This window comes from Lissotriton helveticus, chromosome 2_1, assembly GCF_964261635.1.
Source record: "Lissotriton helveticus chromosome 2_1, aLisHel1.1, whole genome shotgun sequence".
NCBI lineage: Eukaryota > Metazoa > Chordata > Amphibia > Caudata > Salamandridae > Lissotriton > Lissotriton helveticus.
Window position 1 is genome coordinate 1,655,541,087 of NC_136059.1, and position 27,570 is coordinate 1,655,568,656.

At 43.4% G+C, this 27,570-nt stretch overlaps 1 protein-coding gene across 1 annotated transcript in view; it reads left to right on the forward strand.

Moving 5' to 3' along the window:
• Positions 1-27,570, forward strand: part of INTS12 (integrator complex subunit 12) — a 116,850-nt gene that overhangs the window by 66,935 nt on the left and 22,345 nt on the right. Inside the window, exons 3-6 of the mRNA XM_078677603.1 lie at positions 533-685; positions 2,175-2,362; positions 15,482-15,641; positions 17,366-17,518. Coding sequence (XP_078533729.1) covers positions 533-685; positions 2,175-2,362; positions 15,482-15,641; positions 17,366-17,518 — 654 coding nt within the window. The remainder of the gene's footprint in view (positions 1-532; positions 686-2,174; positions 2,363-15,481; positions 15,642-17,365; positions 17,519-27,570) is intronic.

Genomic DNA, 27,570 nt, shown 5'->3' on the forward strand with positions numbered 1-27,570 from the left:
TATTCACGCACATCTTTATTACCTCATCCCCTGAATTCTGCAATGTTCTAGAGGGATCGCCTCTTTGGTGTATCATACCTCTTTGGTGTATCATACCTCTTTGGTGTATCATACCTCTTTGGTGTATCATACCTCTTCGGTGTAGCAGTCTGCTGTTCTTCTGTCTGCTGCCCGCTGAATCTTGTCTCCCTTTCATCTGTCATTTTGTATCATGTTTCCCCAAACCAATTAGAAATGTTACCAAAGCTCTGATCTATAAATATATGTGCACCTGGTATTTTGCTTCAGCGTGGGTTTTACCCTCAAACTGGCAAAGATACATTCAAATAGTGTACTTGCTTTGCTGCAGAGTGGTTCTGTGTGTATGACAGTGTTTTTTGAATAGCGAAATAAAGTAGAAGACTAAACCCTTAGGCTGGGGTTAATTTATGTTTTTACATGTTTGACTTTGGTGCATCGTGCTTAAGACGCATGGAATGTCATTAAAAGCAAGATGTTTCATTGAGCAGATGTATTTTCTTTTGTTTCCTAGGATGTGGAACCGATGAAAATATCAATTAGCAAGGTTATCGCCAGTAAATCAGAACCTAAAGTTTCCTCTGTTATGCCCTCTTCAAGCAGCATTGGCAAGCCAAGCACTACCGAGAAAGTAAAGAAAGAGGCAGAGAAGAGGTCTGCTGATAAGGTAATTTCTCCCTGATCCATGTTCAGAGTTTAAAGCTTTTCAAGAAAATATATGCAATTCGGTGTGCCTGTTTTTTAAATAGTAGATTAATCCTGCTCGTTGTTTTCAGGAGATTTGACTCCCTTTATTTAGATTACCAGTGCAGCAGCGAGCTTTGCCTGACCGGTAATGACTTCTGCGTATCAGTCTGCTAATGCTCCTTGGATAACTGATCTATCTAAATGTTGTGGCGAAGAGGCGTGTCCTCAATAATTTCCTGGGTATGCAGCCTTTGTTCTGGATACTTCCTGCCAACGGACATTTGACCACCTGCACTGCACTGCGTAAAACAAACAAACAAACAAGGCAGATGCAGGTGTTGAAATGCCACAGCGGCTGGAAGGAGGGACCATGGGTATGGGGGTACCGCCAGTAAAGAATAAAGTAAGGGCACAGGGAAGCCCTCCCCACTCCCCCCAAACCCTCTCTTGTCGTAAAGGAAAGAAAACGCCACAGGGGCCATCAAAAAGGGCTGTGTATGCTCTTCCATCAGGAAGATAAAAGAGCTGCAAAAAAAAAGGTATGCGGGCAAAGAGGGGTAGGTGGAAACCCACCAAAATCACTGTGTAGCAAGCACTCCAGTTAGAAAGTGTTTACCACAGTGAGATAGCGCAAGAGTCGCAGGTTTCCAGGAGTACACATACTGTCCACAATTTACTTGAAGTTATTCCATTTGCTGGAAAATCCGCATGAGCAAGATACTGGAAATTCCTCCCATGTTAATCCAGCATTTTTTCCTAAGTACATTTGTGATTTTCGTATGTTGGAATGGCTATGAAAAAGTTTGTGACTACTGACTGACTTGCAAGTTTGTAGTTGCTCTATGCATTTGCTTCCCCTCCTAAATTTACTTTTTTGTCCACTAATCCTAAAATTACAATATTTGAAAATCTGCCTTACTGGTGGCTATTTCCACCATTGGAGCTGCATTTTATGAATTAACATACCACTTATCCTGCTCTTTTTCAGATGCCTTTGTTTGTGCGCTTTGGTTACAGTTGGGTATGCACAAAACATTTCTAAATTTAGCTCAAATTAAATAAAAAATCTCAAAACTATATACTGAATTGCCTTGTCGAGCACTGCAGCTGTGACAATATTGGAAAGCATTGAAAAAAAGCACGGTGCCATACTTGGGCTTGGCCTTCCATGAAAGCTTAAAAAAGAGTGTACAAACTATGACTCCTTTCATTCAAACCTATCCTACCCCTACCGATGAAGATCCAGGCCATTCTTAAACCTCAAACATCCAGATTTTGGCAGATGCAGAATTAGGCTGAAATTGTCTGGATGGGTCTACTCCTAATGTTTCAAGTTGCTTAATCAAATTACATTTTCCTTCATTTGTAATTTCAGTGTTGAGTGCCTGCAGCCAAACTATCATGAACGTTTGTTTTTTTATTTATTGTATTAAGATGCTTTTTTCAATATTACATTTTTCGTTGACTAGATGAAAGTGGAAGTTACAGAGGCCGTCGAAGTTCAGAAAAAGCCCAGATTGGAGAAGCATGAAGCTCGTTCTTCCCCAATTACTGTCCAGACGAGCAAGGATTTGTCTCTTACTGATCTTTCCGGTCTTGATGAGACTAGTGCTGATGATTTTGCAATGGAGATGGGTTTAGCTTGTGTTGTTTGTCGGTAAGTGTCAAACTTTGGTACAAAAATATGTATTTCCTTTCCTGATGCTAATAGATGGACATAGAATTCAAAGAGTGAGGGAATGTAAGAAATAGGGTTTGGGGTAATTTCTCAAGCATCATGTAGCATAGGCTGTTGCCTCACCTTCCTTTCAAATTTAACTGTTTCATGGTGATTTTGCTAACATTTTTGTGTGCAGTAATTCTTGTTGAGTTTTGTTTTCATTGGTCAATTTAGCCTCGAGTAAACATCATAGGTATCTATGAGAGGCATTTACAAAGTGCAAAACCTCTCCCCATCCAGGAAGGCCTCTTGACACTACTGGAGTCAGCAAGAGATGGATAAATGGGTAATAGGAGCCCAAAAGTCTTTCATGTTTTTCCTCAAATAAGATTTTTGTCTTCTTGCTAAAGTGCAGGAGCTTGGCTTCCACTCTGAATGAGAAAGGGAGGGAATTCCAAAGTTTGGAACCCAAGAACCTAAAGGGTCGACAAGCCCACTTCCATTCAGAATGAAGCAAATAAATGTAAGGCCAGTAGGTCTGTAATACAACCTAGTCGGAAAATCTGACAAGGCAGCCAGGGAGGCATGATTGTAGTTCTCGTACTCATGCAAGCACATTCAAGCAAATCATTGTTTAACACCTATCCAACGTATAGTCCTTATTTTTCTAGAGCTAGGGTCCATTCTTTTGAGACAAAAAATAATACAAGCTACAGATTTTTTAAATATACTGTATCCTGGGACGCTAGGATAGAGTTGCAAAAATCTAGTCTAGTCATGTGTGACTGAAGGCACTTGAAACCAAGCTTTTAAAATAAGTCATAAAGGGCAGATGCAGCACAATAAGCACGTGAGATGAAAACAAGATTTTGTAATCTATGATATCTGGGAATTTAGGGATAAATATCCTTGAACTTCAGCACTTCCAGTGTACAGCAAAGCTCTTAATCTGATTTGTTTTTGGTTTTCAAATCTTACTTTCATAAGCTTTGTATTGAATTTTGTTTGGTTAATTAGCTATTGGTATTTTTGAGAAAAAAATATTGAAAACTATTGTTTTGGTTTTCAGTAGCTATAAAAAACTTAACTGTATGAAGTATTGCTGCAGCTTATCCTAGCACAAGATCTATTTATACACGCTCAACTAGTTCAACACATTTTGTTATGGAATCCCAGGTTTCAGTATACCACCTTCAATCTCTTGTTCACGTTTAGAGAAATTGGAATTGCTTCAGGTACATATTTGCCATATTTCCTATTCCTCACAGCAGCCTGTTTGCTGGAAAGAGTAGCTCTCCCTCTCATGATTTATGTTAACAATTCAAAGAAGTAGAAAAGCTCTACCTATATATGGGCTCATGGACACATTTCAAATGTAAATTTTTTGGGGGGATAATAGTTTTGTAAGAAACACGTTCTTAGAATAGTTTCAGAAAGGGTAATAAATATTGACAGTGGCCCCATAGGTATTACTGCACATAAGAAGAATAACCTTGTCTCTGTTCCTTTAAAGTGTCCCAAAATTGCTTCAGAAGAATAGGTCCTGCAGAGTTAGTTTGCTAGTTACATTAGCCACTCAACGTTTGGATCCCTGACCACACGGATTCCTATTATTTATCATTCAGTTTGGCTGCAAATTTGATTTTTAACCCCTTCCCTGTGGCGGCTATTCTGCTGCAGTGCTAAGGGATTCAGAAAAGGGGGGTGGTGATGAACAGAGTGTCTGAATTAAGCAGACCACTCTTACCCAGTCCAAAGATCAGGGCTTGATCCATCACCGTTATTTAGCTCACTGCCCCATCCCAGCTCAGAACCTGGCTATATGCAAATTAGTCTGTCCCTGGCCCAGTGCATCATGGGAACAGGGCAGACCAAACTACCAAGCCAATTCTTCACCAGAAAGGATACAAGCTACCGGGGACCGGTTTCTGGCATTTCAGCCTCGTCGGCCCGGCTTGCTTGAATCCTGATGGAGCAGTGAGCAAGGGACTCATGTCTGAGTATACCCTGCCACACCTATAGTGGCCAAAAACGATTCAGAAAAGGGGGTGGTGATGAACAGAGTGTCTGAATTAAGCAGACCACTCTTACCCAGTCCAAAGATCAGGGCTTGATCCATCACCGTTATTTAGCTCACTGCCCCATCCCAGCTCAGAACCTGGCTATATGCAAATTAGTCTGTCCCTGGCCCAGTGCATCATGGGAACAGGGCAGACCAAACTACCAAGCCAATTCTTCACGGTGTTGGATCTAGCCCTGATCTCTTGACTGGGTGAGAGTATTCTGCTTAATTCAGAAACTCTGTCCATCACCACCCCTTGTTGTTAAATATTTTGTCCACCCTAAGCGTGGAAGGGTATACTCCGATGTGAGTCCCTTGCTCATTGCACCATCAGGATTCAAGCAAGCCGGGCCGACGACGGCTGAAATGCCAGAAACCGGTCCCCGGAAGCTTGTTTCCTTCCCAGTGTAAGAATTGGCTTGGTAGTTTGGTTTGCCCTGTTCCCATCATGCACTGGGACAGGAACAGACTAATTTGCATATAGCCAGGTTCTGAACTGGGATGGTGCAGTGAGCTAAAAAACGGTGTTGGATCTAGCCCTGATCTCTTGACTGGGTGAGAGTATTCTGCTTAATTCAGAAACTCTGTCCATCACCACCCCTTGTTGTTAAATGCAGTGCTAAGGGGGCGGGGCGGGGCGGCCGCACGGCGCTCCCGTGCTCGTGACGGAACCGCTCCACCACGAGCCTCGGGCGCGCTGTGCTTGTGACGGAACGGTTTGTTACGGCCCGCCCGCCCAATAGAACGCTCAGCGCAGGCGCGGCGAGCAGGCCGTGACGGAGCCGTTCCGTCACAAGCACAGCACACCCGAGGCTTGTAACTGAACGGTTCCGTCACAAGCATGCAAGGGGTTAAAGTAGCATTGTGGCTTAGCTTAACATCTCGTGGCAAGAAAAACCTGGTAGTTTAGAACAAATAAAAATCATGACATTCCAACTTCTGACATCATGTAAACAAATCACTTTAGGGGACAAATTATTGCACTGAAATAATGTTAAAGGACACGGACTGATAATGACCATGTACAAAACTGTACCTGCCCACACACCCTAACTTGCTCTATCTTGACTTAGTGATTGCTAAGACTGATCAAAGCCAAATCTATAACTTGCATGCTGTACATTGGTCATGAACCCTCATCATCCCTGAAAGAAATACAATCCCAAACCATTGACCAATATTAGAGATATCAAGGACATTGACCACAATCTGATTGAATACATGTTTCACACTCTCTCTATTTAGGCAGCTCCCACTTTGCCACTCCCAATGACCTAATCGCCCAAAACCTTAAAAAGATCACTGTCCTACTAAGCAAAGTGTCACCTGCTAAAACCAAATACAAACATAGGACCACATCTTGTTTCAACAAGGAGGTTAACAACAAAGCAAATGCTCTCATGCACAGAAAGGACCTGAAACACATCCCTCACTGTTTCTAGAGTGTCCACCTACTACGCTAAGCTGAAACCTACAAAAATCTCTTGTCAGACCATAACAGCATTTTTTAGTGACAAAAGTCTCAAACAAACTCTGGGAACTCTTTAGGATTGTATCACAGATGCCATGAAGTCCATCCTAATAACCCCAAAAACCTAAAGTGCAATAAACTTGAAGACTACTTTAGTCCACCACCCGATGGCCAGTCATCAGTCTCACAAGAATCTGACCTTACATTCGCCATTACCAGTATCAAACCTTTGTCTTAATCCCCTGATCCTACCCAATCTTATCTTGCAAATCAACATGATGATGCCCTCTTATGATGAAGATCATAAACGACTCTCTTGAACATGGTATCTTGACCAAACTTCAGATCTTTGGCGGTGTTCATACCCTGTCTGATGATTCTAATATCCCTGAGAAATATAAACAGATCATAATTCTGCCTTTCCTAGCCAAGCTCCTAAAGATGTGTCATCTCGGCTTAAGAATTTCACCTCGGCTAAAAACCTACTAGAACAATTAGAATCTGGTTTCAAGTTAGAACATAGTACTAAAATATGAATTTTAAAATGATCAAAGACACTTTCACAATCTTTGAGGGAAACTGTTTCATGTTTTTGCTTCTTAGTCTCTCCACACACTTCATTACCATTGACCATAACATTCTGCTAAGAATTCTAGATGATAATATGTTCTACAAAGACACAGTACTAAGGGCCATATCTACAAATCCTTTTTCGCTGCCGCAAATGGCCTGATTCACAGAATTGGTCCATTTGCGACCGTAAAAAGGTTTTGTAAATGTAAAAAATCCAAATTGCGAATCGGTATTTGGAAGGGGCATTTTTAGAACATGGCTGCCTAATACCACAGATATGTATGAATGTTTTGTGACCAAATTATGGTAGCAAAACATAATTTTTTTACTGAAACCACATAGGAGGTGGCACATGGGACAGGGTCCCTATGGGACCTCTTCCCCATAGTGAATAGTGGTACAAATATTTTTTTAAGAGCAGGCAGTGGTCCCATGGAGCACTGCCTACTCTTAAAAAAATTATACTTAAATGCTCTGTTTTTTTCTTTATGAACGCATCTCATTTTACTTTAATGAAAGTGGCTGCACTTAAAATACATTTAAAAAAAATACTTTATTAAAAAGCAATCCTAGACATGGTTGTCTGCTGACCCCAGCAGGATACCATCTCTATGATGACTGAAATTCCTAATAGGCCTCAAACTGCGACCTACCTCATTAATATTCATGAGATAAATCAATTTGCAATCCACTAGGAATCACTAAATGAAACTCAGTGTGTTTCATACATTGGGAATAGCAATTTCTAAAAGTTGTACATATGGCCCTACATTATCTCAGAAGCTGCATGACAAATAGCTTCCAACATATTAAAGAAGGAAACTTCCTTTACGTTTCTACAGCAGTGCCTTGTAGTTTACTACATACCTCCATTCTTGCATCACTAGTCTTTAATCTTTATGTTGAATACCTTGAATTGATTTTCTCTGCCAGTATGCTAATGGTACTCAATTGTATCTCAAAATTAAGACCATTCATTATAGCCACTCCCTTAACACCTGCCTCTATTACATTAGTTTAAGGCTGGCCCAAATAAAACTCAAGCTCCTATCCCAAAAATTGAATTTCTCCTGCTCTCCCCCAAATACTCAAAAGAAGTCTCAGAGTAGAGAGAAACTCAATCATCCTGAAGATGATTACCGTGACTAATTCGATTGGTTTCATTCTAGATAGATCTCTCAGTCTTTATTTGCACATTGGGAAAATACTAATAGTGACAGATACCAATTAAAATTACTTTGCAATGTCAAATCTTTACTGTCCACCGAAGATCTCAAAACTGCTGTGCACTTGCCAGTGATCTCATTTATTTAATATGGAATGCCCTCATTACTGAACCTCCTATGTTTTGCCTTGCACCCCTCAAGAACCTTCCACTCTGCAGGGAGACTAATGATAAACACCCAAAAAGTTCACAGGATGTCCGCTTTTCTTTATTCAATCAGCTGACTTCTTGTAGAGAAGTGTCCAAACTACAAAAGAAACGGCCTCACTTATAATGCCTAAAGTCATTGTTCTATCCCTCACAAAAAAACTCCAGAGCTGACTACAACAAAACTCTTTTGAAGCAAATTTTTGCTGTTCTTCAGGGCTCCACTTTTCAGGAAAATGACAATGATAAAAAGAACCTTTCTGGGACATGCACCGAACATTTTGAATGCCCTACTACCCAACCTAAGATTTGCACTTTACCTCAAGAGCTTTAAAACTAAACTAATCACTCACTTACTTTTTCGTGTATAATTTCAATCCTGGTAGTATTATTGCAGAGATCCGCACTTGTTATTCTTGAGTCAAGATTTTGTTTATCCAGTGTGATATTCCTAATATTTTGAAATTGACTGACTGATGTCAAATGTCTTTGCTACAGCCTTCTGACACAGAGTAATCAAAACGTGTTACATCTTCAAAACTCTCCTCCAAATACTTTTTAGGGCTTGCTTGGCGTTGCAGCGCGAAGCGCTGCCGCCAGCGAGCCTTATTGTCGCTGTGTTGCCTCCCCAAGTGATGCAGACACCGGTCTGTGAACGTGCTTCTAAGACTTGGCCCCGTCCCACAGCCTCACAAGCCCGCAGGCGCCGCCACTGGCACGAGCCGCAGGGAACGCCAACGTGCACGCTCACGGCGTCACGCTCCTGCCCTCCCGCGTCTCTTCCAAGGCTGTTCTGCGCTCCAGGCCGACGTGTTAGCTATCTAAGTTTTCTGGACCAACCCGACCCTGATTGACTTCACCGGACCAGCCCGGTGCACCTGTGGTGGAGTTAGCCGGCACATTGACGTCTCAGCCACCTATTCTCCGTGCTCAGCCATCTGTGTGAATGCGACAGGGCAGGCCGCGTGAGTGGCGACAGCGCACAGGGATCTATTTGTTAGGGGGTGAGATGTTTCTGCTGCAACGCCAAAATCGACCCGAAGGTATTTGAGGGTTTTACACGAGCACCAATTATGTTACACAGAGACACACTCATTTTTGGTAGGCACAGGAGATTAAGTGATTTGACAAGAATCACAAGATGTTCAGCTGACGCCCCAGCGCTGGAGCCGGCAACCCTGGTCGTTAAGCCACATCCTATCTGGGTTTTAGGGCTGTACTGCAAGGCAGAGCAGAGAGCGAGAGAGGGGGCTTGTTGCTGGCTTAGCCGCTTTGTATGTTGGTCCGGACAGTGTTTTTGGATATGATTTCCGATAACAAGCCCTTGGCCGCCAGCTGCATGCGGGTTGGTGCTGAGCTAGCAGCTCCTGTTTTACAGGCGCGTGGTCAGTCACGCGACCGCTGATGGTGGTCGGAGCCAGTCAGCAAAGGCACGGAGCGGCGATGGAAGCCAGCAGGTGGGTGCATTTGCTTCAGGCTAAGCGAGCATTGTGTAGGCCAGCTGTGGCGTGGCTCTACTGTGCTCTCAGCGCCATAAAGTTTTTACCTATGTCCACGGACACTGAAAGTATGCGAGTTTGCTTCCGCCGTGTCTTCCACGTAATTGCAAATGTGCTACATTTGCCACATAATGAATCAATTGGCATAATTTGAACATTTCGCCAAAATCGTTTCTACTTCAAACGGATGAAAAGATAATAAACAGGCAGTGCCAGCCCTTTGCAAAGATAAACTGGCCATCTGCCAATTGCTGCATTCAGTGGTTCAGCAGCTATGCATGGGTGAAATTAAATGAGGTCCAGTTAATCGAATGATTTTCACCGGGCGCAGTGCTTAGCTTGTGCCAGGATTGCATGCGGGGGGAGGGGCACTGGCCGCCATTTTTGGGGATCAGGGCTTATTTTTTTTTATCATTCGTTGTCCCAGAGCACTGAAATGTCGTGCATTTAGCTCCTGCTGGGAGTTCTGTGGCCTCGGGTTTTTCATAAGAACAGGAGTGACGCCCTGTGTAATGCCAGGCAGAGTTAAGTAAAGCTGCAGCAAGGGGCAGAGTCAGCGAGGCAGATGCCTTCAGAACTCCGGAGAAGGTGGGTGTTTGTTTTCACGTTCCTGCTTCTGGCGCCGAGAGTGTCCTGTTGACTGGAACTATTACCCTTACTGAGTCTGAGGGAAAGTGCTACCTGAAGGGCCAGGCATTGTCACTACTTGCTTGTAAAATATTATTGCACGTGAGTAGTGAGTATTGTCTTTAGGCCATTTGCTCACGTCAGGATGCACTTGCAATAAGAAAATAAGAGTGTGATTTTAAACACAGCACAATATCTTCACGTATAACATTCATATGTTTAGTCTCAACTGACCTGAGAAATTTCGGGTCAAACCACTTATTTACTGCTGCTTAATCTATATGCATCATATACAATTTGTGCTGGCATATTCTTCATCTCGGCTCATCATCCTCATTACCTTTAATGAAGTGACTCTACGTCCCTTATTTGATGCGGCTTGGGCGATTACTGTATGCAATGGTGTGGCATCCATTGTCCCTCCCTCCTATCTATCTATCTATCTATCTATCTATCTATCTATCTATCTATCTATCTATCTATCTATCTCCCTCACTCTATCGCCCTCACTCTATCTCCCTCACTCTATCGCCCTCACTCTATCTATCTATCTATCGCCCTCACTCTATCTATCTATCTATCGCCCTCACTCTATCTGTCTATCGCCCTCACTCTATCTCCCTCACTCTATCTATCGCCCTCCCTCTATCTATCGTCCTCCATCTATCGATCGCCCTCACTCTATCTGTCTATCGCCATCACTCTATCTGTCTATCTAGCTATCGCACTCACTCTATCTATCTCCCTCACTCTATTTATCTATCACCGTCCCTCTATCTATCGCCCTCCCTCTATCTATCTATCGCCCTCCCTCTATCTATCTATCTATCGCCCTCCCTCTATCTATCTATCGCCCTCACTCTATCTATCTATTGCACTCACTCTATCTATCGCACCACCACAGCATCACTCGGCACTGCCACAGCATCACTCAGGGGCACCACAACATCACTATGCGCTACCACAGCATCACTGAACACCACAGCATCACTCGTCACCACCGCAACATCACTCAGCGCCACCACAGCATCAATCTGTGCAACCATTCAACAACAACTAGTACAAATATGTTTTCTCAATGTTTCAAGCTTTATTACAAATGTCACAAAAAGATGTTAATATTTCACTTCTGTTCTTGGTTTTTCAGCACAATAAAATACACTGAACATAATCTTCACAAAAGTTATTGACAGAAGTTTAAGCTATTGCCAGTATAAATTACAATGACTTTTATTTAAGTATTAATTATTAAAAAAAATTAAAAGCCATTGTTATTTGTAATAGCAAAACATCTAAGTCACGTAAATACAACACATATTGCATTACAAATGCTATAGGTGTCACATTTGCGAAAGTTATAACTATTGGCATTGTAAATGACAAAGCTATTAATTTCGCTATTTTCGAAACCAACACATAAATAAAAAAATTGTCATTTACAATACCAATAGGTCAAACTTTCCTAATGCGAGACCATTTGCATTGCAAATGCTTGTATTACAATGTGACTTGAGCAGCTCTTATTAAATATCATAAGCTGGTAAGGAGCAGCATGGTCCCCGGGTGTGTGCTTATCCACCCCCACATTCCTCCCTTTGGTGCACCCTCTTACTTTCTGTTTGTTTCATTACTGTGGCTTGTTGCCCCTGTTTGGTACCTAGACATGTTTAACCAGTTGCTTGCTTGTTGTTGTTGTAGTTGAAGTAAGTGGCATTGTTTTTATCTTCTGCTTACGTCCTCAACTCCCTGTTCAGACCTCTTTATAGTGTGAAATACTAGACGATATTGGCAGTTGTAGGTACCCTAAAAGGTGCTAAGCATGGTGATTACCCCCTTCTCGTAGGGTGAATGAATGAAAAGTTTAGTGTGTCAATTAACAAAAATTGTTACAAATGATTGTGTGTGGCTGTGTGTGGCTCTGTGTGTGGCTCTGTGTGTGTGTGTGTGTGTGTGTGTGGCTCTGTGTGTGTGTGTGGCTCTGTGTGTGTGTGTGTGGCTCTGTGTGTGTGTGTGTGGCTCTGTGTGTGTGTGTGGCGCTGTGTGTGTGTGTGTGGCTCTGTGTGTGTGTGTGGGTGGCTCTGTGTGTGTGTGTGGCTCTGTGTGTGTGTGTGTGGCTCTGTGTGTGTGTGTGTGTGGCTCTGTGTATGTGTGGTGCTCTCTGTGTATGTGTGGTGCTCTCTGTGTATGTGTGTGGCTCTCTGTGTGGGTTCAAATGCAATAGGTCTCGCATTTGCGAGAGAGTAAGCTATTGGCATTGTAAATGACACTGCCATTTATCTGTTTTCAAAACCAACACATAAATAAAAATGTAATTTACAATGCCAATAGCTCTAACTTTTGCAAAGGCGAGACCGTTGTATTGTAAATGCTTGTTTTCATAGTTTTAGTGTCTGGTCCTTAATCAGAAATGTGCCTGGTTGTGTTTCGTCTCAGATGGTTTCCTGTTCATACAGTATTCTTCTTTGTAATTTTTTTTATCTTCACATGCAAAGCCCTCTAACACTCTTTGGGATTAAGAAGCTCTGTATCAAAAACTAAAAATAAATAGGTATAAGGCCAAGAGACCCGCAATGGAAATACTTGTGAAGAAAGGGTGATTCTCTTGGAAAGGTAGAAATAAAAGTGAGATAAATATGAGACAAGAAAAAGTTGAGAAAGGAGCATGAGGCAAATTATGTAGTGCTGAAAGTGAAGGGCAATGTGAGGGGTAAGTGAAGAAAGATGAAAGAAAATATATTGGATGCAGTGTTGCAGGAGATGATGGAATATGTGTTAGAGGTGAAAGCAGGTGAAGGTAGTAACTTTATTGGAAGAGGGACGAAAGAGTTTCGTAAAGTTCAATAATTATCACTGTTTATAACTTTTGACCCCTGGTTGTATAAAAATGAAATCCTATTGTGAATAGTTTATTTTGGTTCACGATTCTTTTAAATTCCTTGTGTACACGATGCATGAATATAAAATTAACCTTAATAAATATGCCATTGCTCTCATTTAGCAATATTATTACATGCACTGTCCTTGCATCAAGGTTCTTATTATCTTATGCAAGTAAACTTCTTACTATGCGGCCTGGTGTCTGATGAGGGAGCTGACCAGGACAATTCTCACATTTCTATGCGGAAACAGTTTTAAAAACCTTCAGTTTTAATCCTTAACCCCTTCGATGCGGATGACAAAGCCAGCTCGTCATGGGCGTTACCTGCGCTACGCGGATGACGAGCTGGCTTTGTCACAAACCGCGCAATTTTTAAAATTCAGCGCACAGCGGGAAAACCCGCTAGCGCGGTAGCGGTTAAGAGAGACTTTTTGAGTCTAGAGGACACTATACTAGTCAGCTCAGCACCCTTTCAATGAATTTTGGACACAAAATCCACGATTGATGCGCTCACCATCGCTAACCCATGGAGCGGTTTGAGAGTATTAAAAGGCTTGCATTTGAAGAATAGAATTAAAGCCAGGCTTTTATTGGCTCTTAATAAACTGCTCCTTATCCAATATCTCTTTACATTTGTAGTATATGCCTGTGCTCTTTTAATACCTTGGGATGCATCAAAGCCCCTCATGTTTTTTAGCTTGCTATATCATTTTAGACCGAGGCCAGCCATCTGCAAATCTGCCTTGCTCCTGCTCTAATAGGAACAATCTAGCTCAAGTTGCTAGGTCCGACCTCCTCCTAATGGAAACTCTAGCAAGCCCAGACCATTTTCGGCTATTTAGGCCACTATAGTGAGGTATAGTAGCCTCATTTTTATGGCACAACAAACACTTATTTTTAAATATAATAGCCTTGCATCTAATATGGTCTAAATATGGTCTAAATTAGCATTAAATAAAGACTTCTAAAATATAATATTGTGGACTTCTTATAACCATTATGGAAATTCCATGTATCTAATTTACCCTGAAGTCACTGGAAAGTCTGAGGTTGTGTGCATTCTGGTTCATCCTTGTGAACTCTGTCCACAGAGGGTTGATGAGACCCAACAGTTTTACCAGCTACATTTGCCATGGGAAATCTAACCAGTAGGAGCAAGAAATCTTTTGACTTTGGTCAAGAGGGTGAGACAGGTTTTAAAAGGGATGAAATGAAGGGGGTCAGGAAAAGTTTACAAGGGGTGAGAGAAGAAATGATGGAACACAAGCTAGAACAGGGGAGGTATAGAGGAGGCTGGAAACCTGCTCAAACGGATGAGGGAGAAGGAATATGTACATTTATGAAGGCAAATGGATTGGGGTGAGGTTTAGTGTTGGACCTAAGAAGTGAAGAGCAAGAAGGAGGAATATGATCTAGGAATTTATACAGCGTCCCAGTGAGCATAGACACCCAAGTACTTGTACAGCTCCATGACTTGTGTTCTACACACTTGATAAAGAACGATTGAAGGTGCCTGCGGTATTTCATCAAATATGGCTCTGACCTGGTTGCAACTCCTTCCCCTAGGATTGTTAGTGTTATAAACACCATCTGAGGATTTGGGATTTATTCATTTTTAGCTGATCTGCGTGTTGCTTTAGGTACTTTTTACAGGTAATAAACCTTCCTCTTGCTGGAGGGCTCCACGTACAAAGGAGGCTTAAATATGCTAGCAGTATTGGTTCAGTTGGCACCCTTGCTGCAGTCTTCTGAACTCTTCCTAATCCTGTTAATTTGTTTATGTATAATAGGTAGAAGGTGTCACTATAATGCAAAACAAACAAATAGTGGCTTGTTCCAAAGTTACTATCCTCTTCAAACATTTTTTAATCCTTCCCAGTAGGAGGCTGTCAATTTCATAATTATTCGCAACCAGTTTAACATGGCTTTCCACTACAAAAGTGACCTACAAGTTGATTCTATACTATTAGAATGTGCTACTACCGATCAAGAATTAATAAAAGTTTTTTTCAAAATGTATAGTATGAGATGATACTCTGGTTTAACAGGGGATTTAATTATAATAAATGTGCCACCAGTCGTTTGCTTGCAGTTACCTGATTATTAGGCAGGCCTAATAATTCAGTGATAGAATACCATAGAGCAGGATTAGCTACAAAAGAACTTTTACAACTTTTTTAATTTTTTTATTTGAGGATTAATCTGCGATGCAGGAGATGAATGTATGGTTGATAAAATGGAAGTAGCGTGTGCAGTGATAAATTAGGAATCAAAAAGTTGGGGAGATAAGTCTGGGAAATAGATTGTGCGTGTGTTTGTCTGTGTGTATGTAAAATTCCTGGTGAAATCCGAAAGACACCTTGCCTTAACAGTTTATCGGAAAATACATTTATTGGGGGGGTGTAACACCCCAAAAACACCCCTGAAGTTTCCCCCCCGGAATTGTTTTCTGTGAGAGTGTGATAAGCCCTACCAGCCCACTTGTGGGCACACAGAAATCTCCTTTAGTTTTTTCTCTGGTTTATCGTTGTTGTTTGCAATGTTATGGAAAGTAATTGATTTCATACCCATTTGTTGAGATGAAAGAGACATATTTTTAATTTTTGTTATTTTTGATCATTTTCATCCCTTTAGGCAAATGACTGTGCTGTCAGGCAATCAGCTAGTAGAATGCCAGGAGTGTCACAATCTGTACCATCAGGACTGCCACAAGCCCCAGGTGACGGATAAGGATGTGAATGACCCGCGTCTTGTTTGGTATTGTGCCCGATGCACCAGACAAATGAAGAGAATGGTAAGAATGAATTGCTTTTTGTGACTAGCAACCTACCGGCTATATTTTTGCTGTGATAAAATATCTTGTGCCCCTGTTTTCTTGCAAGCAGAGTATTGTCGGTCTGTTAAAAAAAAAAACAGTTTTGCTGGTCAATTTCAGTGCCCTAGAAACCTATACGGCTTCCTTGCCTCTTTATTTGTGCCACCACTGCATGTTCTGTTTGCATCAATTCAGAAGCCTGTTTTTTGTATAATTCCCTTCGTTGGTAATTACTGATTATGCTATTTTCGCATTGAAGTTCAGTTTTGTCAAATTCGCTGCAGTCTTTATCGTTAATGCCCATCTTACTTTAGAACATCCCTTATTGTGAAATTCTGTTGGCTTTGTCTGGTCTTCAATTACTGAGGTGTCCAGGCATGACCTTGGGCCAGTCACCTTGCTGAATTGGTTCTTCTGCCTAGATTCAGTTCCTCTGCCCACAATATCCTATTTTCTCAGCCTTTCGCCTTCTCACCATAGGCACACATTTTCCAACTGTGATTAAAGGGATATCTATTACTTGTTCTGCTATTTTGTTCAGTGATTTGTTTTAGTGCTCTCAGCTAGTGTTGCCAAATATCCTTTAACACTAATGCTACAGAATGATCACTTTTAGAAGGATTGTCTTATTTGATAGGATTTCCATAATAAGTCTAATGTATATGTTGAGTACTTTCTGGCACATGCATCAAGATATGATTTTGCTATTCCTTAATTGCGATTAATAAGGAATCGCAAAAGCCTGTGCATGTAGGAATCGCAAAAAAATAGCGATTCCTAAGCATTCCTTAATTGCAACTCGCAAATTGCGAGTCACAATTAAGGAATGGCTTCCCATTCATTCCTATGATCCTACAGGCCCATAGGAATGAATGGGAATTGCATGCGCAAATTGCGAGTACCAAATAGGTACTCGCAAATTGCGCATGCCGAAAGGACACCGGTTGCACCCCTGAAATTGTAATGTGCACCCATGTTGCGCACACACATGCCCCAAGGGCATGTGTTAAGTGTAACAAGTAACTTTGAAAATGCACTTTAGTGCCTTTTTCAAAGTTTTTGCAAATTGCCGACCACTTCTTTTTTTTTTTGTTGGTAATTTGCGACCCCTAGTAGCAAAATCACTATTTTAAATTGCTTCTAGCATTGCATTTAAGGAATTGCAATTTGCAATTCCTTAAATGCAATTGCAATTTAGGAAATCGCAATAAAGTGCAATTACCTAAAGTGCGAGTCCCACAAACTTTCTTGAATTGCAAAAGGTCATTTTGCGAATCGCACTGTTTGCAATCGCAAAATGGTTTGATGCATGTGCCCCTTTGTCTAGTAATCTGTATGAGTTTTACCCCACTGCAGACTGAACGGTGGAGATTTTGGCTGCTTTCTCTGCAATCTATCTATTAAATGAACTACTTGTGCCAGCAACTGAACAGTTGCTTTTCTGCCTGTATCTGGATGTAAATCAGACCCACTTCGGGGTTGAGGGGAAAAGGAGAGCAGAAGCTGATTAGTTTGGATAGAATTTGTAAAACAGAGGGCGAGACGTTGGCCAGTTGTCCATGAGTCCAGCTTGGCACTGGTTGTCTCCTAGAAGAACAAAAGTAACTGCACAGCTTCGAATGTGGCATAGACATTATACAAGACAATGTTTAGGCATATATTCATAGTGCTGTTACTTACATTGCCATGTTGAATATTTGCAGGCTCAAAAAAATCAGAAACCGTCACAGAAACCAGCCCCTTCTGTAGTTTCTACGGCCCCTGTAGTGAAGGATCCTTTGGTCAAGAAACCAGAATTGAAGCCAAAACAGGAATCCACAAGTACCTTTCTAGCATTCAAGAGGACAGAAGTCAAGGTAATGTTTTTCAAAAATATTATGTTAATTTGAGTTGCATCGCCCAATGCCACAAGCAAGAGCTTGCACCTGTTTTATTCTCGTGCTGTTGTGATATTGTTGTTAATCCGTTGAACATGTTTTGTATGTGGTGCAGAACTAGAATCTCTAAATAATGTATTTTGCTTATTGTTTGAAAACTATCTTTATTGGTTTTAATTTTCTTGTAATACAATAACACTATTGGATAATGAAACAAGTAATAAAAAACGCGACCAAATATCATCACGAGCTCCAAAAGTTTGCTTTTTTAAGCAATAACCATAGAGTTAAGTCTTACCATGGAACCCCCGTCACAAAGAAAAGCTATCTAACACCTCCTTGTATCTGGTACTTAAAGTGCTACATTTTTGTGCTATTACAAAAGGGGGTGGTGATGGACGGAGCATCTGAACCAATAAAACACTCACACCCAGTCAAAAGATCTGGGTTTAATCCATCACCGTTCTTTAGCCCACTCTGCCACCCCAGTTCAGACATGGCTATATGCAAATCAGTCTGACCCTGTGCCTCATGGGAACAGTCCAGCCCGAACTGCCAAGCCATATCTTCCCTGGACCGGAAACAAGCTTCCAAGGACCGGTTTCTGGCATTACAGCCTTCTTCAGCCTGGCTTGCTTGAATCCAGTGGCAACGTGAGCAAGGGACTCACGTCTGAGCATACCCTGCCACACTTATGGCGGCCAAAGCGGTACAAAAGGGGGTGGTGATGGACGGAGCATCTGAACCAATAAAACACTCACACCCAGTCAAAAGATCTGGGTTTAATCCACAATGATCCTAATGACACAGATTATACACAACCCATACCCGATCCCACTACATACCCCACAACGCCGTCTCCTACTGACTACACTGTTGCTTTTAACCAACTAGTGGACAGAGCAGCTCAGTATCGTGGTGTACACATGCACACTGACCCTATAGAGGAGGATTTCCTATTTAACACCTTCCCAACATCAGAGAAGAGTGTACGTGTACTCCCTATGCTAAAAGGGGTACTAAAGCACGCACCAGACATCTTTAAAGACCCAGCCCGGGCGCGTGTCTGCAATCCAAGGATTGAAAAAATATATAAACCGGCCCCTACAGACCCCTCTTATATCAGGTCTCAGCTACCACTAGACTCCCTAGTTGTGTCTAATGCTAGGAAAAGAGCACACTCACAAACAACAGGTGATGCTCCCCCTCCTGACAAGGAGTCAAAAATTTTAGAAGCATCAGGGAAGAGTGGCCTCTCAGGCAGAAAATACCTGGAGGATTGCCAATACACAAGCTTTCCTAGCAATCTATGACAGAGCACATTATGACAAACTGAAGGAATTATTACAACACCTACCAGAACCCTATAAGGCAAAAGCAAACGACCTAATACAAGAAGGGAAATTCATCACTAACGCATCCATAAAATGCGCCCTTGATGTAGCTGATAGAGCCGCTAGGTCTGTCAACACTAGTGTACTGCTATGCCGGCATGCACGGCTTCGCATTTCAGGTTTTAAAAATGAAGTGCAATCTACCATACTCAATCAACCCATTAACCAAGATTTCTTATTTGGCCCTGCGGTGGATACCATCTTAGAAAAAATGAAAAAAGATACTGACACTGCTAAGTCCATGGGTGCACTTCAATTTCAACAGTCCAGAAGCTCTTTTTGTCGCTCATCCTTTCAAGGCTCAGGCAGAGGCAACACATCACAAACATCTTCATCATTCAAAAGCACTACACAAGGCATCTTTAATAGATGCTCCAATAGAGAAGGTTATAGAGGAAACAATAAACAGGGCAGAGGACGTGGTAATAATAACACCCGAGCCTCCACCGCCACCAAACAGTGACTTTCTCACACTCCCTCCAGACCACTTAACACCAGTCGGAGGAAGATTAACACAATTCCTACCAGTCTGGAATGCCATTACTACAGACAGGTGGGTGAGACAAATTATCCAGTATGGTTACTGCCTGGAACTCACTTCTACTCCACTCAACATACCACACAAGTACCGTGCAATGTCCAAAGAATACATCATGCTGTTACAACAGGAGGTGAAATCCATGCTAGAAAAAGGTGCCATAGAGCCAGTCCCATTACAACATCAAGGGACAGGGGTATACACTCTATACTTCCTCATTCTCAAAAAAGACGGCTGCCTCAGACCAATATTGGACCTCAGACCTCTGAACCAATATATTCACTCAGATCATTTTCATATGATCACTCTACAACAGGTACTCCCACTACTCCAGCAAAACGACTTCTCGCAACATTAGACCTCAAGGATGCATACTTTCACATACCCATACATCCAGCTCACAGGAAATACCTCAGGTTCATAATAGAAGGTCAGCACTATCAATTCAAAATCCTCCCCTTCGGGGTAACCACAGCACCAAGGCTGTTTACAAAATGCCTAGCAGTAGTGGCAGCAAACCTCAGAAGGCAACACATCCATGTGTTCCCCTACCTCGACGATTGGCTCATAAAAGCCAACTCGTACGTAGAGTGTGCCAGCCATACCTCTCAGACAATCCAGCTACTGCACAATCTAGGATTTTCAATAAATTACCCAAAATCACATCTGCAACCCTCCTACATACAGCAATATCTGGGAGCAACAATAGACACCTCAGTAGCAAAGGCATATCCAAACCCTGCCAGGATAGCCAGCATACAATCTCTCATTCAGAAATTTCAACCACAACACTCCCTGCCAGCTCGAGTGTTCATGCAGCTCATAGGTATGATGGCCTCCTGCATATTCATCGTCCTCATACTCTGCTTCAAATGCGTCCCTTACAAGAATGCCTAGCACGCCAGTGGAACCAAGCTCAAGGACAACTAAAAGACCTAGTGTTTGTAGACAGTCGCACTTACCGCTCTCTGCATTGGTGGAACCCACAAAACCTTTCCAAGGGGCGACTGTTCCAAGAGCCAGTTCCACAGGTAGTATTATCAGCGGACGCATCACTGACCGGTTGGGGAGCCCATCTCCTTCAATATACAGTCCAAGGTCTCTGGACAGCCAAACAAAAGACTCTACAAATAAACCACTAGCAGTATTCCTAGCAGTGAGAGCTTTTCAGAAATACTTGTGCAACAAGACTGTCTTAAACCGGACGGACAACATGACAGCCATGTACTACATTCAAAACAGGGGGGCACACACTCTATGCAACTATCTCACCTAGCACAGAGCATATGGAAGTGGGCAATTCCTCAGAACATTTATCTCCTGGCAGAACACCTCCCAGGGATAGACAACCAGATAGCAGACCTACTAAGCCGACACAGTCAGCAAATACACAAATGGGAGATTCATCCTCAAGTTCTCCAACCATACTTCCAAAAGTGGGGACATCCAGACAAAGATCTGTTTGCCACAAATGAAAACTCAAAATGCCCGTCCTTCGCCACCAGGTTCCCACACCCGTTGTCACAAGGCAATGCGATATGGATGAACTGGTCATGATTCCATTAGTGGCACGCAAGCTAAGGCAACAGTCACTCACAATGATCCTGGTTGCTCCTACATGGGCAAGACAGCCATGGTACACAACGCTCCTAGAACTCTCAGTAGTTCCTCACCAAAGACTGTGCCTCTCGCCACAACTGCTAACGCAGAACCATGGAGAAATCAGGCACCCAAATCCCAATCACATGAACCTAGCGATCTGGCTCCTGAAGTCTTAGAGTTCGCATATCTTAACTTGCCTCCAGATTGTATGAACATTATCAAAGAAGCAAGGCGTCCCACTACCAGAGCACGTTACGCAGCTAAATGAAAACGATTTGTTATTTATTGTAATAATAACCAAATCAATCCATTGGATGCCTCCATCCAAAATGTAATCTGTTACTTGCTACATCTTCAAAGATGTAACCTAGCATACTCATCTATAAGGCTACACCTCGCTACTATAGCAGCATATCTTCAAAACAGACAACACGTGTCCCTATTCAGAATCCCACCTATCAAAGCTTTTATGGAGGGACTTAAAAGAATTATCCCTCCAAAGCATCCACCTTCTCCAGTCTGGAACCTAAACATAGTACTTACCAGACTCATGGGACCACCCTTCGAACCACTTCATTCATGTGAACTACAATTCTTAACTAGGAAGGTGGCATTTTTAATTGCTATTACCTCCCTCAGGCGAGTGAGTGAGCTACAGGCACTAACCATTCAGGAACCTTTCATGCAAATACACCAAAATAAGGTAGTGCTTTGTACAAACCCAAAACTGATGCCAAACGTTATATCCACTTTCCACATCAATCAGTCCATAGAATTGCCAGTTTTCTTTCAAAATCTGCAATCCGTGGCTGAAAGAGCTCTGCACACACTAGACGTTAAAAGAGCTCTGTTATATTACGTTGACAGAACAAAATCATTCAGAAAGACAAAGCAACTTTTTGTCACATTTTCACCACAACATAAGGGTAATCCTATTTCCAAGACAGGATTAGCCAGATGGATAGTTAAATGCATTCAAATATGCTATCAAAAGGCAAAGCGCACTTTAACAGTTCCCCCAAAAGCCCACTCAACGCGTAAAATGGGGGCATCCATGGCTTTCCTAGGAAATATTCCCTTAGAAGACATATGTAGGGCAGCTACATGGTCCACCATACACACTTTCACTAAACACTATTGTATTGACGTGCAAGCTAAGCAACAAGCTGCTGTGGGCCAGCCTGTCCTTAAAACTCTTTTTCAAACCACCGCAGCTGATACAGGCGACCACCGCTAGAGGAGAAACTGCTTTACAGTCTATGATAAGATATAAATTCAGCAGCCCTCATGCCTCGAACGGCAAATGCTACTTACCAGCATGCATCTGTTCTTGGCATGTAGGGCTGCTGACATTCATATCGCCCACCCTCCTCCCCGGTGCCTGTCACAGCTGCATGGTTATCTTCTTTACAAACATTTACATGGTCATCTCTTACTTTCCTATACTCCATCTTTGCCACAATGGCGAAAAACAATCTGAAGATGCCCATGCACACTGTTGTCCAGGGGAGGAGTCACCTATCTCGTGATACTTCGAAGACTCTTCCAAGACAACAAGGTGCAAACATCCGGACCCAACACTAGGCAGCGATCTATGGTAAGATATGAATGTCAGCAGCCCTACATGCCAAGAAGAGATGCATATTGGTAAGTAGCATTTGCCTACTCCATCATCAACACAAAAACAGGCACCTTAAAAACCCTTCTTCAGAGGATTTTTTTTTTTTTTTTTTAATAGACAAACAAAGGTCTTTGGACTTAAACACTACAATTAAGGATTTCGGCCGGAAACTCCCCAGCACCACCACCACAACCCAATTCCTCTTCCTGGAGCTTTCTTGTAGCAAGTCAAGTGGATGATCTCCTAATGGTACTTAGCAGTAGTGATGTTTTGGCCTGGGACACCCTCGGCTGTCTGTCCTATATCCCTGTACTTCCTCTTTAAACCTGAAGGATAAGGTAATATTTCCCACCATCCTATAATCTCCTTTAAGAGTGATCACAGCGCACTAGACCCCTTATCAGTTGAGAACAAGTTAAGACCTCTTTCCTCTCTTTTATCAAGGTAAAATTACTTCTGCTACTCATTGGTATCAGCAGCAGCAATATATATTGCTTTGCGATTCACACATAAGACATTCCTACTGAGAACCAACACATAAAATGTTTGGTGGTAATTATTGCAAGCTAAAGGTATTTCGTCAGGTTAGGAATTTAGCTGAGCTTAAAAAGGACACCACCATTAGCTATTCTCTTGTATAGTTATCCATGTTGCAATATATATCGATCTGTAAGGGAACCTGTTGTTTGAGCTGGACGTATTAGTGAACTTTTAGACTTCTCTCAAATGTCAGGGCATGATGTAGACTGTTGAAAACCTAAACACATTTAAACAAGCATTTGCAATCCAATAGATCTCGCATTACTGAAAGTTCGAGCTATTGGCATTGCTAATTATAATGCAACGTCAATAGCTCAAACTTTCAGTAATGGGAGAGCTATTGCATTGCAAATGTGTTTTTTTCTATTTATTTATTTTTTAAGCAATCACAGCACCCGGTTAAAATGTTTAAAACTAAAGCGGGGCGTGTCGCCATTGTAAGAAAAGTAAAGAAATAGAAATAGGGCAGGCAGGAGAAATTGATTTAACAAAATAGTGCTCTGAGGCTGTGAGTAAAACATCTAGAGTAACAACACATGTAACCGGGATAGTTCTCTTGAGAGGCTACAACAAGAGAAATGGCAGTACATAGGAGAGACCTATTGACCATTGGGACTTTGTCTCCCAGGCTGCACTTTGGTGGTGAGTGACTATCTGGTGATCTGGCTGCCAACACAACAAAGCAGGCTTCTCCAGCTTTTGTGGCCATTGTGCTGGAACAGGAAGTCCGCTAACTGACTATTGGAGTCTCTGCTTCTGTCTAGACCTAGGGGGACAACTTCTCCAAGAGCAGGACACCATAGGCACATTCCTCTCTTTGCTAGCCCAAGGAGCAGCAGGTGCAGCTTAACTTCAATAGAGCCTCTCATTACCAGGTCCATGGTCGGTAGGGCAGTAATTCTTGAGTCCCCAGCCAGAGGGTGCCTCCTGCATGCCTAAGAAGTGCCCTCTGGGGATGTTGCGGTAAATGGCCAATGTGTTACTCGACTCCCGTCTGCCTGATGACAACTTCCTGTGAAGTGTGGCATCTAGTGATCCCAAACTGCTCTATTCTGCCATCTCCCAGGATGGCTGAACCCCTCTCTCGATGTGTGGACCTTGTAGCCCACCCAAGAGATGTGGCTCCCTGAGGGCTACACAACCACGGAAAAAACATTTTGACCAGAGTCTCCCCTCTCTGTCCCCAATTCTCTACATTCTACCTAAACAAAGTAGCAGCCCCTCTTCATGTGGGCTCGCCATTTACCCTTCAAAGGCGCCTTCCCCTTTGAAGCTCGCCTTTTGGGCTCACATCTGGTGTGGCTTTTATCCTGCCAGTAGGAGATAACACCTTCTCCCCGGGCTGGCCCTTCATAGGCTTTCCGGGGAGTCATTCACAATCCTCCCCAGGTGTCCTGAAGGCTGCTAGAGGAGAGTCCTTTGGGTGCAGCTGTCAACGTGCAGTAGAAAACCTTAGGCAACAAAGTGGCAACTTACTAAAATTGCACTTTTTCCACCAGTGATGTTAAATTCGATTTAGCTGTTAAATTTGATTTAATGCACTGTTTCTTTTGATAGCGTGAAGTACCAGCTCTAGTGGTCCCATTCTGAAGTTAAAAGGACTGAGCTCTCAGCCTGTAACTGCACTCTCCAATGGGGCTACTAGGCTTTGAACAGTAAAATATTACAATGTTGGTTTTTACTGTTAGGCCCTTAAAACCAGGTAACTACACGGCCATCCTTTTAATATATAGCACCCTGCCTTTAGGGCTTAGCAGGTCTGTTTTAGGGGTAACTAAAAAATATTAGAGGGGCATGACCTAGACTGCAAGCTTGGCAAACATGCTCCTGTTAGCTCCCGTCCCACGTCCCTGCAATATCGGATTCCTGGGTGCTGGCATGCCTTGAAGGAGTGGCATGGTGCTCCTGACACCCCGAAGGCTTTGGTGAGCGGCCGGGGAGCCGACACGGAGGGGGCAGACATGAGCAGCAACGGGTGACGTCCGCAGGTGCAAGACTAAGATGGCGGCTTACATAGATTAGCTTGGCGACTGTACAGCCCGGAGAACTGCTCCTTATTGGGAGGCCTCTGAGGGTCAGTGCGGCTGTCTCCTCTGTGACTCTGACACATAATCATGCTGGGCTGGCGGGCGAAGTGCACGACTTGAGTGCCGTTGACGCGGCGTATGGTTCCCCCCAGTGGGTGGAGGCCTATCGGGAGCCAGTGCAGCACTACATCCGCATGGCTGGTAAACACCGCACTGCTCATACTGGAAGGAGGAGGGAGAGGACTATAGCCTGTCAGAGTGTTTCCATGGGAGCATATTAGGCTCCCCACAGCTCTCTAATCCCCTCATGGTGGGCCCCACTACAGGGCCCTCCTGTAGCGCTGTAGCCTGCCCAGGAGGTGAGAGAGGGTGTGGGTGTCTGCCAGGTGTCATGCGGAGGACTTGTGATGGGGTCTAAGGGCTTGAGGTGGATAGCGGCTGCTTTCAGAATGCTTGTGCTGGTCAGCTGATCTCGCGGACTGAGCAAGCTGGTCGGCTCCCCCTCTTACAGCCTCCTGTGAGAACTGGTGTAGACGTGATTGTTCTTAGAAGCCATTGCGGGCTCTGGCACAGTGCCACTTAGGGATTGGCGTACACTATGCCCAATGGGGGGACAACAACTCCAGCGAGATGGCCCGGGTTAAGGCCACACAGGCCCAGCCTAAAATGGACAAATACACTGCCCAACTGGAAATATACAAGGGCTCGCAGGAGGTCGCCAAGGCTTGGCGACCCTGCTTTGGGGAAACAACACGACTGTGTTCCTAAAGACCATTCAGGACTCTAAGACGGTGCTGTAAACTAAAATTTGAGAAGTGTGTGTAGAAGTTGACCTGTGGCACCAGGTTGTTCTTCAAACAGTTGAAGACACAGAAGGCAATTGTCTGCAGAGGTGTCTCGTTGTTGTACGATTCCAAGATACTACAAGACCAGGCGGAAGATGCTGAGAACAGAGCCTGATGGAATAACCTCCTCCTTATAGGGTTTCTGGAGGGGGCAGAGGGGACGGCCCCGGAGACTTAGGATCCGATCCTTGATGAGGGCAGAAACCTGCAGCTTGGTATTTCCTGACTAAACTTGACCGGTCCAAACAAGACGTAAATCTAAAGAACAAGTGACGCAGTCAAGCGCCCCTTGACTGTGAACCAATCCCGCAGTGGCAGTCCGCAACCCCATCCAAAGCTGGAAAGCACAGAAGTGATGGGATAAAAGCGGACCGAAGCCTTAAACGTTTCCAGAGGGGATGAGGATGTGCGTTGGAAGTGGATGCCTCTGCAGAATCGGATGGAGAGCAACAGTACTCGATCAAAATCTGGAAGGACCCTCGATGAACCAATTTATTGTGGAGGTAGAAGGTGCAGGCCAGGGCCCACATAATGCCCGATGTTTTTACATGACCCTGTGGGAGTGAGGGGGCTGTGATTCTTTTCTGCTCTCCTTTTAGCATGTCATCACCACTGTATCCTTGTAGCAGACTTTCACAGACATGAGTCTACCAAGGCGTCTGTTGGACGTGCCATCCAGACGACTAGATAATATCACTCCCAAGTTAGTTCTGTATTAAGTTAGGCATGGTTGACGGATGCTTCTTCAGGATGGGAAGTATAGCGTGGGCGGTTTGCGGGGGTTATGTGTTTAGTTTTATTGTTTCTTTTGGTTAATTATTTGTTATGGTCGAACATTACGGCTGATGCATGGTTTGCCTTCCACCTGCTCCTCTGTGGCACTTGACTCCACAGCCTGCATGGGTCGTGTCCCCCCCCGCACCCATCCCAGCCTCCCTCGAGGGCACGAGATGATACCTGGCACCATACTCACACAGTTAACATGAGGGCCCAATTGGTCCTATCGTGGAACGTTAACTCCCAGGGCTCATGATGGGTGGCAGCCTTCTGCTTAGGTCCGTTGCCCTAGTGTTCACAAAGGTCACGAGGGATGCCCTGGGTCGATATGTAGTTGTTGAGGGCAGTATGGAAGGCATCTCTTACAACTTACTTAGCGTGTATGTTCCCCCAGCCTTGCACCAATCCACATTGTCGGCCCTTAGGGACTTGGTCAACGCTTTGCCACCTAGGCTCACTATCATAAAGGGGGGGGTAGGGGGGTAATTATGTTTTGAAACCACAATACTGGCCACAAATTGATGGACGGACCTCGGACATTGGAATGGCCTGGCTGCCTAGGTACGGGGCCTGAGCATTAGCGACTCTTGGCACATTTGGAATCCTGGGATTGCTTATGTCGAACTCAAACCTCTTGCACACCCCAGGGTCCCATATTTTCCCCTGAGGCATATCTGAGCAAGCCCT